This window comes from Hydractinia symbiolongicarpus, chromosome 7 (genome assembly GCF_029227915.1).
Source record: "Hydractinia symbiolongicarpus strain clone_291-10 chromosome 7, HSymV2.1, whole genome shotgun sequence".
NCBI classification, from domain to species: Eukaryota; Metazoa; Cnidaria; class Hydrozoa; order Anthoathecata; family Hydractiniidae; genus Hydractinia; species Hydractinia symbiolongicarpus.
Genome location: NC_079881.1, coordinates 19,088,273 through 19,104,109, shown reverse-complemented (window position 1 = coordinate 19,104,109; position 15,837 = coordinate 19,088,273). Strand labels below are relative to the sequence as shown.

The 15,837-nt window shown below is 32.8% G+C and overlaps 3 protein-coding genes across 3 annotated transcripts; all 3 read left to right on the top strand.

The window, feature by feature from the left end:
- The first annotated feature begins 1,689 nt into the window (after positions 1-1,689).
- On the top strand, positions 1,690-3,738 carry LOC130648369 (uncharacterized). The gene is made up of 2 exons (XM_057454398.1): positions 1,690-2,658; positions 3,203-3,738. The coding sequence occupies exons 1-2, from the start codon at positions 2,101-2,103 to the stop codon at positions 3,677-3,679; spliced, it is 1,035 nt and encodes a 344-aa protein (XP_057310381.1). The 5' UTR covers positions 1,690-2,100; the 3' UTR covers positions 3,680-3,738.
- Positions 3,739-4,171: 433 nt separating this feature from the next.
- On the top strand, positions 4,172-12,221 carry LOC130648367 (tRNA-dihydrouridine(16/17) synthase [NAD(P)(+)]-like). The gene is made up of 12 exons (XM_057454396.1): positions 4,172-4,853; positions 5,195-5,303; positions 5,993-6,043; positions 6,526-6,638; positions 6,988-7,174; positions 7,389-7,533; positions 8,720-8,816; positions 10,342-10,433; positions 10,839-10,969; positions 11,220-11,269; positions 11,354-11,429; positions 11,820-12,221. The coding sequence occupies exons 1-12, from the start codon at positions 4,626-4,628 to the stop codon at positions 12,098-12,100; spliced, it is 1,560 nt and encodes a 519-aa protein (XP_057310379.1). The 5' UTR covers positions 4,172-4,625; the 3' UTR covers positions 12,101-12,221.
- A 115-nt stretch (positions 12,222-12,336) lies between these two features.
- On the top strand, positions 12,337-15,716 carry LOC130648368 (uncharacterized). The gene has a single exon (XM_057454397.1). The coding sequence runs from the start codon at positions 14,412-14,414 to the stop codon at positions 15,489-15,491; it is 1,080 nt and encodes a 359-aa protein (XP_057310380.1). The 5' UTR covers positions 12,337-14,411; the 3' UTR covers positions 15,492-15,716.
- Positions 15,717-15,837: the final 121 nt, after the last annotated feature.

Below are 15,837 nucleotides of genomic sequence, written 5' to 3'. Positions count from 1 at the left end.
CATTAGGCCATATGAAAATTCTGGTATAGGTGCTCGCTCTTCTACGTTGCGTCTAAGACTTTTCTATTATATTGTGGTACACTAGGCAGGGGATTTACGGGATTTTATTTTGTTCTGCGTGCGTTGTTGATTCTTCCTTCTTTTTTTTCTTTTTTGCTTTCTTATATTAATCTATTTTAATTTATTTTTCGTGTCGCGTTTCATTCTCATATCAAAGAACGCTATAGGCCGGGGGATCGAGTTTGCTTGATTTGTTATTATAATAAGCCCAGGGTTGTGTTTTTGCACCCATTCTTTCTATGTTTACTTCCGCATGGTCGTGATTATTAATGCTGCCAATAGTCTAGTCATGAAATGAAGTTTTCTGCAAATCTTCTAAATTAAAAACGCTTTCAGAGTCTAACTCTTCTAACCAACACAAACTCTTAGGGATCACAGCGCGGCATTTTTCGAAAGAGTAAAATAAAATGTCGCCCGCCATGGTTTGCTCTGATAGCCCTAAATAGCTTCTTTTTTACTTTAAAATATACTTTCCGGCGCCGCGACCCATCTCCTGTGGGCATTGAAGTCTCTACACAAGTCAGGAAGAGCCAATCTCGTTCTGAGAGCATCGGAATATCTAAAAAGGCCATGGTTTACTACTAAGCTATTGCTTCAACTTCCATTCTCATCCTCATATCAGCTTTTCTGATTCACTGTCAGGTTTTGTAGACTTTTTACTGGCTTCAAAACTTCAAAACTAAGAAAGCCTACAACTTTTTCACGGGAACTCAGTTTTAAAAAGGGAAGTAAAAAACAAGTGTTTACTTATCTTCAGTATGTACGTGTTACAAACTCATCTTCAGTACCCGTTACAAATGTTTAAAAAACAAGAACCGCTTTGTCATATATAAAACCACTTTGTATATAAAAACATGGGCCAACGGCAGAGTCAGCGAAATTATCATCCGGGAGTTGACGTCACAAGCCCTCCCGCGAAGGAATTTATTTAAAATTGGGACACAAGATGGCGACTGGCACAAAGCTTCTTCTTCAGCTAATATTTTACAACTTCAACAACGAATATCTTGCGAACAAATCAAAATAAGTACAAAAGAATTTTTTTTTCGTTATTAGTACAATATTTTGAGTTGATTTTCGAATACTTTTTTTAAAGTGGGAGCTAAGCTTTAAGGTCAGATTTTACTGGTTCTTATAGAAAAGATGTTGTTGTGCAGTAGGCGAAATACTATTACTAGGAAGCTGATACTGGAGCAACCTTAGAATACCATCGCAGTTTTTTAATTTGTGGCCAACAATCCAACGTTCAAATGAGCTAATGAACCAACAAGTTCACGAACCAACATAGCCAATGAACCAACTTACCAACGAGCCAAATAGCTACCCTCAATTTAGGTGTTGGTATAAAAAAGTGTGTAATCAGCAGTGAAAACCCAGAAATGATGAAACTAGCTACAAATATAAATATAGTTTATTGCAACAGTTTTCCAATTTTTAGGATTTTTTGATTTTTCATTTTTTTCAAATTTTTATGTCCATTTTTTGCAATTCCCAGTGATGTTTCTGTTAAATTTAACTTCAGTGCATGTTATTGAGCTTTTTACTTTTTTAAAACAGTAGTAATAATATGGCTAATATTGATGTTGCAAAGATGTTTACGAAAATGTTCCATCACGACATTACTAGGGTCTGCAACACTTGATTTTATCTACAAGGCTTTTTTTACCAGGAACTGGAGCTGTGCCTATACCCCACTTATGGTGCTTAAAAAACCCACCAAGACCCCCAACAGTATAGAATTAATTCTGCAAAAATTATTTCCTTTAGGGTAGCATCTATCATTATTTTTTCGAGGGATCGCTGAAGGAAAGTGTATATAGTTGTTGAAAAAGTTTGACTTTTTAAACAGTTAAACAGACAACTTAATGCATTTATATATAAATGTCACAATATACTACCAAACGATATCGTTGTATAGTTTATCATAATGGACTGAATGTTTATGTGTAGTGAAATTGGATGTATCAAATTCTTGCCATGGATGATTATTACTGTACATTATCTAGCACTTTATCAACATTAATATTTCTAGAATAAATAATGAACTCTGCTTTGCAGAACACAGCACAAAGCATTTGGAAAAAACATTCCTTTACTCTTATGCGTGGAACTTCAAATATTGTTACGAAACATCTATTGCATGTTGCTTCTCAGTTGGAAGAAGAAATTGAACGAAAGAACCAGAAAGATTTCAAGAAAAGTTCTCCTTTCAAAAATATTTCTTTAGTTACTCCAAAAACATTTACAAAGTTTTTATTTACTGAACTAAAATTAAAAAGTGATGAAGTGGATGAAAACACTGAACCTGGAATTGAACTTCTCCGAAATATTGCATCTAATTATGATTACTGGATTCCACGAAATAATCAGTCTCTACTCCTTTACTATAGACTGCAGATGCTTCTACAAAGGATTTCATTTCTAAAGACAGTAGGACTCACGCCACAGCAAAAGTTGAAACATATTGAAAAGTATCCACCTCTGTTGCTTTTTTCCTTTACTGATTGCTCGTATGAGGCTAAGATGCTTTATTTACGTGGATTGGTTAATAAAACTGGAAACACATTTTTACATCTCTTTTATCCAGTCACAAATAAGGTACGTGTATACTTGCAAATTTTTTTTAGTTCACTAGACTTTTATGTTTCATTTAATGCATATTACAAAAAAGGAATGTGGGTAATTGTGATGTTGTATACAGTTGATCCTGTAGGATTTTTGCAGAAAAACAAGCATCTATAGAAACATTATTACTCAACATGTTCAATAGGCAAATTGTTTCCCTTCTATTGAAATATATTGTTGTAAGATGAATATTTATGATCTGCTTTTTCTTATGTATTGTTATTGTTTTGTTTGTGTTATATGTCGTTGTTGTTGTTGTTGTTGTTTATTTTGGGTTTGTCACTGTTTTTACATATGCAGTTTTTTGGATTATTATCTGTACCACACAATTAATCTTTTACTTGTCCTCATACAAAAAAATAACCTGATTAATATATAAAAAACCATGAACTGTTGCTATAATTGAACCCAGGAACCAAATTTACTCAAAAATTTTTTTTCTAAATCACACAAATTGAGGTTGCGTGTAACAAATTAAATTCACACAAAATTTATGTTCATTTTACTTTTATTTCAGATTACTGCTTCAAAATCAGACATTGAACAAAGAATAGCTACAGTGGAATCTCACCTTCGGATCAAGCAACCAGCTGTTATTCGACAACTGCTTAACATGCCGTGTTTTTTCATGGAACCATCCCTGCTAAAAGATGTTGACCACATGTTAATTCACAAACATTCTTTGCCATTTCAGTATGACATTGATCAACATACATTACATGTTTTACCACCTGTGTGCGATTTGCCTTCTCTTCGTCTTTCCCCTGTTAAACATTTCAGCAACAAAGCGAATAACCAAACAATTTCTAACCTTCCCACATATAAATTAGATGACATATTAGATTATCGATACCCACAAGACAATGGCAAAGGAAATCCTGAATGTTTATCAACTTTTTTAGTCAAAGCGGAGAAGGAAGAAGAAAAAGATCGAACTGGAGGACAACCACTGAAAGGAATACGTGGGTTTAATGTTCCTCCAAGACAATACTAGTTATCTACTTTTTGTATTTTTATACCATTTTGTTGCAGAGAATTAAATTTGTTCATTTACATTATCCATTTATATCTAACTGTAGCTTCTCAAAAATAGAGTTATAACATTGTTCTCTTTAATGAGGTTGCAATTGTCATTTTCATGGTTCAAATTATTAAACAGAATGAACACTTTTTTAAAAAAGTTAGTTTCGTAAATTTTAAAAAAAAACTATGATTAAATTTGATCTTGACTATTTGAAATGACTGTTTTCTTATGTTAAATTGTTTCACCCTTTGCTGCTTTTACATATCAAATAAGATTTGTTAATTGTCTACAGATATTTATCTAAAAAAATCAATAATTTAACCATGTGATAGAACACTGGGAACTTTGCTGTCATTAAGATTAAAAAATTATAAACATTTTGATTGTCTATCAAAATGTTTATAATTTTTTTAATCTTTTTTTAACAAAAAATATGATCACATATGAACCTGATGTTTGATGAAAGATTTTATTCTTTTTGCCTACTCTGCCAGCCTTGCATTGGTTTTTAGTATCATAAACATGTCTAATTGTCAGTGTTATTTTACTTTTGTAATCGAAGGTTACGTTGGAATGAATGGATTATGATGTGATTTCAACAAAAAATGGTTGCTAACTTGAATCATAAGTTTGTCGATAGGAAGCAAACAAATAGTATTTGATTTCTGCAATATTTTGCGACATTAAAATTAATTAGGGAACTGACTATTCTTCGATATTTTCAAACATTTTGTTACTACATCTCGTCTTACCTTTAATTTAGATGGCAGGTAAGCCCTACAACAGCATCCCTTATCTAATGCTAAATAAAGACTCAATTAAAACAACAGGGACGATTTCTGTGTAAAATATATTTTGTTTTGTTTTAGTTACATGAATACTTCAACAAATTAAAAATTTGTACCTATAACTAAAAATGGGTAATGAAGGATATAGATTTTACGAAAACGTTCTTGGCTCACCCAAATTTATATTGGCACCTATGGTTGAACAATCGGAGCTTGCATTTCGTTGTTTGAGTCGCGAGCTTGGATCACAACTGTGTTACACACCAATGTGGCATGCTGGTATTTTTGCTTCAGATGAGAAATATCGTAAAGCTGCTATTGAATCAGCACCAAATGACAGACCGCTGTTGTTCCAAGTAAAAATTTTTGTTCAGAGTGTAATTCGTGAACAAATATATGATATTTATCCTGGAAAATTCAGTAGCACTGTTTTTTTGTCTAAACTTATTATCCTAGTGCATTTACGATGAAAGCAGGTTACGGCACCTGGCAATTTATCAAAAGTTTATTTGTGAGTGAAAAAACTGACAAAAAATTGATGATTTTGTTGTAGAAGCTTAGCAATAAAAATGAAAGATTCATAGTGGATCTTTCATTAATTTCTATAAAGTTCTCTCAGTAAACAATATTGAACATACATATTAGGGAAAGAAGGAAAATCATTAATCTATAAATATTTCTATTTCTATTCTCACAGTTTTGCGCCAACGACCCCGAAAAATTTGCAGCAGCATGTGCTTTGGCAGAACCTCATTGTGATGGTGTTGATTTAAATCTTGGATGTCCACAAGTCATTGCACAAAGGGGTATGTGCTATAAAGTTGTTTGAAGTTGCTTTAAAGAAATTATTATCAGTTAAAGTAACTTTTATACTGGCCATGAACCCTTGGGTCTAACTGCAACTGTATTTTCAGGTTTTAATGAAAAACTGGTGATTATCAACGTGTCTTGCGAAATATAACTATTTATACTATCTGTAACTAATAAATATTTTCTTGATACTTAACTTTTACTTTTTTACATCATTGCTGACAGGGATGGCATTTTTCACTGTTTGCATTAAAAGTTTGTTTTATTTTTTTGTATTTTTTCTGTTAGTACTTATGTGCAGACCAGTATTGACAGTTCTGTGTAGATGTTTTTTGACGAGCAGTTAATTTTTACAAATTTATTTTAACAAAGACCTTCTTAAAATTGGATATCTGACCAAAAACTAATTCTTGCGTTTATAATTTTTTAAATTTGGTCTAGTCATATAAACTTGTGATTTATACAATACGTGTAATGTTTTTATTGAACTGAATTTGGATCTAATATACTACAGACACAAACACACTTGGTCCAAATTTGTTGCAAACCATAACTGTGTGTAATCTTTGAGTGTTTCATAAATCTTCCTGTAAATTAAGAGCTAATACCAAAATTACAGCTAAGTAGTTGCTGAAAAAGAAAACTAAAGATAAAAATATGCATAAACATTTTTGTGCATTTTTAGGTCATTATGGAGCATTTCTGATGGAGGAATGGGAACTTGTGGAGAAAATTAGTAAGAAGTTATTGTTTAGTTTATCTGTCTGTCTATCTGTGTCTGTTTGTATGTAAGTTTATTAGTTTAAGGTCAAGGAAAGTTGATTTATCTGTTTTGCATGACTGCTTGCATTCAGCTTTTTTAGACGCGATTGTTGATTTTATTCTCTATAGTATTTTTCATTCCATGATTAAAAAAAAAATTTCTCTGTTTGTCTTATAATAAATTTGCCAATATTTTCTATTTTAAATTGTTTCATTATTTATGTAAGCATTTGACGTTTTGGTTATCTTTTCACTTTTCTTAAAGGGCGATTTCTATTCACATTTTTTTTAAAAAAGGTTAAAACTGTGGCCTTCGATTTTTTTAAGTTTATAAAAAGCAGGCACATTTGCATTTTTAAGCAAAATAAAATGCACTACGCATGATGTTTTGAAGGTGGTCAAACAAAATATTGGCCTTATTGATTGACTTGTAATGAAATATATAATTGCTTTTAGTAAGGACAGCAAGTGAACGCATTAAGAAACCTATCACGTGTAAAATACGAATCTACAAAAGTATAGAACATACAGTGGAATATGCTAAACGGTTAGAAAAAGCAGGTGCAAAGGTAAATATTTTTTTTTTCTTTTCAAAAATGGTCACTCGATAACTGTATTTCAGACGGAGTAATTTTATTTATTCACGCTAACAGTCTAACAAGGGTGCATATCTTACATATATGTGTAAAATCATTGATCTGAAATATTAGTTGGAGTGAGCATTTGTTTCATTATTTTATTCCTCAACCTTCAACTAAGGTGCAGCGGAATTATTTAAAATGGTTATCTTACAAAAATACCGCGGTTGTGTCGACAATTAATAATTACTTCCTCTTTAAAAGGAATCTCTCCAATTTGAATCTCTCCAATCTTGATTGTCATGATGTTTCTTCGAAAATTTCAGAATTTTGCTACTAGATAGTAACCGTGCATGGTCGCTTACGAGAACAAAAAGGTCCTCTCACTGGTGTGGCTGATTGGGAGCATATAAAAGCCGTCAAAGAGAATCTCTCAATTCCTGTCTTCGCAAATGGAAACATTCAGTATTTAAGAGATGTGGAAAGATGTTTTGAATACACCAAAGTTGATGGTGTTATGACTGCAGGTGAATTGTTTTATTTGTTTGTTTTTGTTTTGTTTTGTTTGTTTAAAAGTGAATATGATATATTGACTGAACTTTAAGGAGTACAAAAGCACTGCTTTTTATAAGACCAAGCTTTGTGCAGTTTAAAATGATTACTTTTTTTACTATCACAGAAGTGATACCGATATAGCAAGTTTTCTCTCAACTGTTTGTAACATTATGCTTTTTTGTGTAGAGGGTGCGTTATACAATCCAGCTATCTTCACTGGAAGGCAACCTCCTGCATGGGAGATGGTTGATAAATATATCTCCTATGCAAGAGAACACACTCCTCCGCTTGGTTATATTCGAGGACATTTATTTCGAATGTGGCATCACTGGTAAGTCATTGTTCATACAGATTTATATGCCAAAGGACATTTTTCAGTAGGAGAGCACACTGCTCCACTTGCTGTATATAAATTATCTGTACAGGAGTTTCTGCATGCCTCACCTGTCATTTAAAACAACCTTTGACCTTGACCACGTCGACGTTGACCACGCCATCTAGACCGCTTCGTAAAGTGTTGTGCTAATTATTTTTCATCTATATTATAACGCCATTCAATAATTTTTCAGTTATACCGTACTCTTTTTTTTCCAAACCTAAATATGACATGTACTAATAGGTTGCTAATCGTAAAATAACTTCTCACTAATCCAATTAGAGCTGTCAATTTTCGACGGTATAAGTTAAAGCAGTACAGCGATGTGCAAATATAAGGAAGATGAAGATCCTAATATTACCTCTTATAAATAAAATTTATATTGTTAAAACCAAAATCTATATTTTTCTAAAATCTCCTAAATAACCTATAATTTAGACGCGATATATCTTGATTCCATCTAAAAGATCCTAAATTGTTTATTCAACTTACTTCCGTTTAATCATTTATATTTTAATACATTTTTAAAAACTGAATTGGTTTTAAATAGAAACTCTCTATTTTCTCCTAAAATTTTCTAAAAATCTCCTAAAATATGGAATTATTTTTAATTATTGTTGTTTCATCTCTTTATCTCCTAAATTCTTCTAAAATTCAAATAAACTAAAAGTTGTAGTCACCTTGATTAGGGGAGAGATATTTTCATCCTGCCACTTAATGGGAGAGTAATTTTCGTCCTCGTCTTACTTGAGACTCTTTTATCTGATTTTTTTTTAATATTTTTGGTGATTTAAATGCAAGCTGTTTAGGTTTGCTTCCTGGGAGTCATTAGTCAATAGAAAACGTTCTTGTAAACATTTTCTTTTATTCGTTTAAGTTAATTTTTTGGTACTCCACATGGTGTTGATATTAAGATCAGTTTAAATAAAAAAATATTGTATATAGTTTATTTCAAGAGAAAGAGCTTGCTCTGTCGGCAACACAGTGACCCCCTGTCTGTGACAGTACCCCCTGATACTAAATACTATAAAACTTTCTAGGTGTGTAGGAGCACTTCTAGATAGAAAATATGGTCCCAAACAAATTTTGTTTACTCGTCAATATACTCTATAAAAGTTAAGTTTGTTGATACATTTTTTAGTTTGTGCAAATATAAAGATTTGCGAACTCCTTTGGGCGTCGCAAAATCATTCGATGCGTTGGTGGAGGTATCCAATCAACTTAAACATCTCTGTAAGGTATGTACTTTTCTTCAATGGTGCGCGTGTTTTCTTAATAACATGTCTGATTAAAAGATATAGCCAGAAGTAGTAGATTATAGATACTACTTTATGTTGTCATCATCAACATAGTCATCATCATCCATTCTCGGCTTAACGGTTGCTTCTTCCTCACATGAGTTAACTCTAAACTCTATAGTCCTAGAAATGGAAATACACTCCCGGAAAGTTGCAAAACTTCTAGGAAATGATTTTTTAAAATTGGTTTTTAGACAGTTTCTTTAGTCATTAAGTTGTGAAACTGCGTTTCTTTTTTTAATCACACGCGACAGTAAAGTGACCTATAAATTAAGGTCTGTCTGTACATCACAGCCTTTCTCTGGATCTGCTTATTAACTTTTTGTATTTTTTTTGCAAAAAATGTTTCTACTTATCAATAAATGCTAAAAAGTGAGTTTCTCGGAAGTTTAAAGAGAAATTTTAATGTCATTTTAAGCAAAAAGTACTTATAATTTTTTTTTATAAATGTCTAAAACTTAAGTAGAGATTGTTACCATGAAAAATCATGCTGCTAAGTAACATGCCTAATTACCCCAAATTCGCCATAAATTAGTTACTGGTGTTCTAGAATAATTATTAATACTTTTTTCTATTATTGGCCTGGTTAAAAAAATAGATGTTTTGGAATTATCAGTTTGGTAGGCGACTTAAGTTTATCTCTATTGCATAAATGGTTTAAAGTGAAAGAATTTCGCTCCATTAAGAATATGTGATTTCCAAATAACACGCATAAAATGAGGCTGCCAAGGACAATATACGTGTTCTAACGATTGTTGAGTTTTTCCACTCTTTTTAAGTTACTACAAGTTTCTGAATGTTTGTGAAAATGTTTATCAGAGTACACTAAAATTCACATCTTTAAACCTCTTGTGGCTGAAAGTACTATCAGACGAGTTCGCTATTTAATGTGTGAAATTTTGTATTGTCTTTCTCTCCATTTCTGGTCATGTAAGTTTTTAAAATAAGATTTTTCGGATGAGATTTATTTCAGTGTAAATTTAAAATCTTCGTTCATCTTAAAATTTATTTGTTCCTTTTTGTAAAAAAACTATAATCTGAGAACAAATGATTATATACAATTCTCCGTTGATTTCATGTTTGTCTAAAAAGTATGCTACTAAGCAGCAGGCATGTTTAATATTCACGTGTGACCATTGAGATGGAAGCTTGTTTCTCCTTGAAATTCCTTCTTTATTCACTTGGATAACTCCTAAAAAAATGTCAGAAATCTCCCAGAAAACTCATGGAAAACTCCTGTTGAAAATGCATGGCTACTCTATTCTACTCAACCAATTTTTTGTTTGATGGAGATGAAATTTGAAAAATTCCCTCTCTTTATTAGCAACGTCTTAGAAATCTCATTTCAGAATCAGCTTTGAAACATTTATTTTCCTTGTGTGTGTTGTAGCTATCTGAAAAGCAGCAGATCATAAATTCTTCTTGTCATCTGTAAGTTTTCGAACTCTCCATTCATTTTCTGTAGAAAGATGCAGAAAAAGACATTGCCGAAGGAAGAGACAGTGAAGAACTGGATAAGCTTCCATACTGGAGATGTCAACCTTATGTAAGACCTCCGTAAGGATGCTACTTTTCTTTTTTTTGATTATGACGACTCGTGGCTGGCGAAAATAAAATAAATTGGCCGAGTATGTAATGCGTTATGTTTCTTTGACTGCAGCTTCGAAATATTTTCTCACAAAAATTTGGGGTAATTTTAGATTTTATCGGGTTAAGAAATAAAACTTTTCTTCATGTCATTTGGTTTATTTTTTTATTTCTGTTAATAAATCTATTTTTTTAAAAAAATTCTAAAAAGAAACCATTTATTGTTTTATAAGTAAATTTATTGTAACAATACCTTGAATTCCGTTGTGATGACACTAAGATAAAAAACCTACAGAATTGTTAAACTGATTTTAAAACTTGCAATACTGTTATACGCACAAAAGCTCTTTCTAATACAGCATTTTTGAATTGTAGGCAAAAAAACGCCGGTAAGCGGGCTCATGAAGAATTGTCAAGTGATGAACCGAAAAAGGATAGATCGCATACGAGAAGAAAAATGTTACGACAGAAACATTTTGAACATGGAAAGGGACTTTTCCCTAAAAGTGAGAGATTTTTGTTGTTATTGTTGTTTATTGCTTGTGTTCTTTTGTAATTACGACTTCTAACGGACTTGAAAAGCTCACAATATAATATTCCCAACAACATTCCTTTCTAATTGACCTGCAATACTAAGAGCCAAAAAAGTTAAACCTTAAAGAAAGCTTAAACACAGTGGGAAAGAGCTTTGGAAGCCATAAAAATCGATAACAAAAATTGGTAGCTAGATAACATGTTAAGTTTCATACTTTATAGCTGCGAGAGAAAAATGGCCGCTGTGTACAGTTTGCCTTGTCAATCCATGGGTAAGTTGCCTTGCTTCCTTTATTTTAGGCTTTGTTTATACGTACTACCAAAGTAGACCTTACACGACATTTCTTATATATTAGGGTTCGAAATGTGAATTTAAACGATGTCGCAAGTGTTGCAAACAGAAATCTGCTGTGGAGATTCAAGATTGCCAAGGTAACATAATTTTTGTTTGTTTTTAATATCTTCTGTTATTTTATGTTGTGTGTGTTACGAAACGTCAAACTTTTTGTTAAACTCATTGATAACTATTCCGGAGAATTACCATCAACCAGGAAATCATTGATGAGGCTCCGTTACACATATAATAACATCTCTTATAATAATACGGATTATACTATGTCATATAATTCTTTGTTCGAAGTTTTGGGGTTTTGAAAAAAATTATCCGGAATAGATTTCGAAGTATCGGTAAAAGTTTGTATTTCATTTATAATGCTCAAATATTTCAAATTAAGATATGAAAAAGTGGAAAATATTGATTTGATGATTTCTACATGTGTTGTTCCTAGCTCATGTGTTTTTAGACTATATATTACTTCATAGTGCACCGAGTTTGGTACCACAGCAATCTTGTTGCAAACCCACGAAAGAAGAAAAGCGAAACAACAGATAGTGGTCAAATAGACAGTGACAATAAGAATGACACTTTTAATGAGTCGTCGCCTGTCGTCAAAAATACCAACAACACTTCCAATGAATCGTTACGTTTTGTCAAAGATACTAACGACTCTTCAGAGAAATCGTCTCTGGACGTGGACAATACTTCTGTTGGTAGCCAAGATGTTTCAGGTGATGACCACGCGATGGAGCAAGCTGTGACATAGAAAGAAAATACAAAAACTTTTTTATAAGTAAATTTTACGTGACATTTAGCTTTCTCATAAGATATTGTACTCTCCGACAAAATGTAATAAAGGGTCATTAAAATAGAACCTAGATTTTAAACAGGTTTTCTTCTAAAATTATGAAATCTTATCACCTTGTTAAAACTATTTAAAAAATAATATCTCATGCTGCTCAACACATCACCACATCTGGAGAAAAATTAAACCACCGCTTGAAATCTACTTTCTACATCTTTCATTTAGTGGATAGAACGCTGCGTTTCTATCCACGTGTTTCCACGACAGGTGACTCCGCCCTGACAACTTTTATGGGCGTCATATGACTTTCGTTGCAAGGTAAAGGTAATAGAAGAAGTTTAACTCTTAAGTCGAGTCTTTACAGGGTAGATGTTATATCTGTAGAATTGTCTATAACGAAGAACTTTGAACATAAGTCAATTGCTTTTTCAGACGCAGTATTTCTGACTAGCGATAAGAACCTAGCATCTTATTGGTTATAGGCTGTTTTTCATCAACTTTTTTTGTTTCGATAAACACAAAAAATTTTGTTTAAGAAAACTTAATTAACTTCCTCTCTTTTTACAGGCTCATTTGCTGGCAACCTCGTCTCCAGGGCTGTTCCTCGCCGTGGATATTCGAGATGGCTTTGTTGGTTATATTGTGTCTGTTAATTGTCTCCTTGCAAGGACTAAATTTTGCGTTAAGTTGGACATGTGCACCAATTGAAATTTTATTACCGTTTGTACAAAATATTGTGTTGTTGTTTTCATCTTTTTTATTTAAAAACATTAGGCTGCACCCTTGCTTACCAGTTGTTTGGTTATAAGAAGAATTAAGCTTTGAGTAAAATGTCGCTTATAAAAAGGTACACTGACATGAATACAACACCAACCTCGTTCTCAGGGCTTGTTAGCCTTTTTATATTTGTACGGCCTAAAAAGCCTAATGAACCCTTGGGCCGAGGTTGTTATAACACCAGACATAAATTATTGCTAAGGACGGCAAAATTTCAAAGCTCTTGACATCAGCACAAGCAATTAATTAATCAGTTTCTACGTAATGTAGGCAACACGCACTGCAACCAATTGCCACTTAGGATCTTAGCTAATCTCGTTAGATCCAAAATCTTAAAGTGTGCTAATTTGTCCAACTTTTACGATTTTACGGTCCTTTAGAAGGCGTGTAGAGGATTGTTTCAACGCACTTTCGACTTTGGTTACTCGGCTTACACCCAGTACTGACCAAGGAATTCTGCTTTGCCATTAGGGGAAATAGCCCAAAATCAGTCTTTTGCAAAAATATGACTGAAATTGTGAAAGATTAATTAAGTGTCCAAGTGTATTTTGAAAACTGAGAAGAGAATTTGAATGTTTGCAAACCAACATAAAACAAAAGCGAATGCATTTTTTTTGCGAAGTGCGTAACCGCAGCGAATATAAATGTTAGAAAAATTCCTTGACCGTGTAACTTCGGATCCTTAATTTAGATATTTGTTCTAACAATAATCAGAACTTATAATCATTCAGTCTTCTCGTTATCATAAAAGTCAGCCACGAAAAATCGAACGTAAATAATCCAAGTTAACGCAAGATTTTTCATCCCCTGCTCGAAACACCAGTTTCATAGAAATACTGGTGGTAAAGTTGGTGTTTTTTTGCAGGATTTATTTTCCCTATATCACAGAGTCTGCTGAAATATTGCTTTTAAAGTATATTTTTAAAAAAGGGAAAAAAATCAGAGATGAAATGAGTATGATTTTGTTCCTCAGATATAAAATGCTAATATCACGCTTTCGAATTACTGTTTCGAACATTTTCATCTCGAATGTGCGTTCGAAAACATGGCTGCTAAAAATGTTCCAAAAGACTGTTAACGTAAACGTTCCAAGGACAAAGACAAAACTTATATTTTTCGTAAACAAATGTTATAACTGGAATATGCTAGGTAGGTAGAAAGTGTTGGAATAAATTTTACGATTCTTTTTGTTAGTGGACGGATAAAAGCACCGTATTCTTTCTGCTTACGTAGATTACCTTTATTTTTATGCCGTGTGACCAAAAGTTAGCTAGCTGGATTATCTTTAAAATGTCAACAGGTAAATAATGCTTTTCCTTCTATTTAAAAAGCTAGCTAGTAGCAAATTTTTAAAAACAACATGAATATATTTTAAACTTACTGCTTCTTTAGAAATGTAATTCCATGTTTTCATTTTAGAGAAAAACTTGTACAAAAACGTGGAGACACTATTTTTGGAACTATAGCTGTATAGAATAAATAAACAAAAATACGTATGATTTTCACTTCAAAGTTGTATATATTCATATTTTCTAGATTAGATGTTGAGATGTCGTACACAGAGAATAAAGAAAACATGCTATCATTTCATTTGCAACATTTCGCCAAGAAGAACAAACCCCTCAGTCCTTTTGTTTCAAAGTTACGCTTTCTTCTAAACAGCACGAAATACCACCACGCTATACGCTGGTCTATGGACGGTCGAGCAATCATCATCACAGACATTGATACCTTCAAACAATCTGTTCTCCACAACGAAGAAGAAATGTTTAAAACTAGAAACTTTACTTCTTTCGTTCGACAGTTAAACCTCTATGGATTTCGCAAAGTTCCAAGCAACGGTAAATCTGATCCCATGTCCAACATGAAGTTTGAACACGTTCATTTTCGGCGGGAAAGACCAGATTTAATGTATTTGGTACATCGCACTTGCTTAGGAGGTAAAAGACGCATAGATACATTATCAACAAGTGGTCTGTTGCGTGGAAAAAGAGTGTTGATGCCGAACTCTTTTGATCTAAGAAACACTAAAGACAATGGCTATAAAAAACCACCAACACAAGTCAGATTAAACATTCCCTGTAAATTTTCGCAAGTTCCTAAACTTGCACGTACTCCATTAGGCGTATCCGTTCTTCAAAATCTGAAACGGAAGCATGAACAAAATTTCACAATTGTACACGAAACAGCGTCAATTAATCCTACCTTGGATGATTCGTTAACGTCTTCGCTCGATAGTTCAATTAACGAAAGGGATATCGATATTCATGGTTTGAATTCACATGATGAACACGATTACGCGTTACCTGTTCATGAATCAAATCACTGCAATGAAATCGACGAAAAGGCAACTTTCAATTTTTTAAATCAAACTTTTAACAATGAAATCGAAGTCGTACGTGGTCTTCTTAGTTTAAAAGATGTCAAGCCAAAACATGATACTAACTTAGACGGCTTGACCACACTGGCCGAGGTTTCCTTTCAGCTCTCCAACACACCGTTGTTACTGGAGACAAATTATAATATTCGAAGTCAATCCATGGCCACACCAAGAGAAACATTGCAATCCTCCTAGATTACTGACCAATGCAGCATGTTTTACACTGGAAGAATATGTTTTCGGTTTTATTTATGTTTGTTTAATTCTACTTTTAGTCCTACCAAGAGAATATATATGATAGAGTCTGTCATCGAAGTTCGAGATATATATCTGCTATTTTTAAAAAATGTTAGAAATTCTCAATAATTTTTACATTACGGATAGAGAATGTTCTGAAACAAATTTCGTAACACATAGAGTGTTCGTTCACACACATCCGATATGCCTAACAAAATAATTTGAAGAAAATTGTGACTTTGCTCCGATGATACAAAACACATCGTGTGAACAGAATAACCAAAACATAATAGCGGCATTAAAT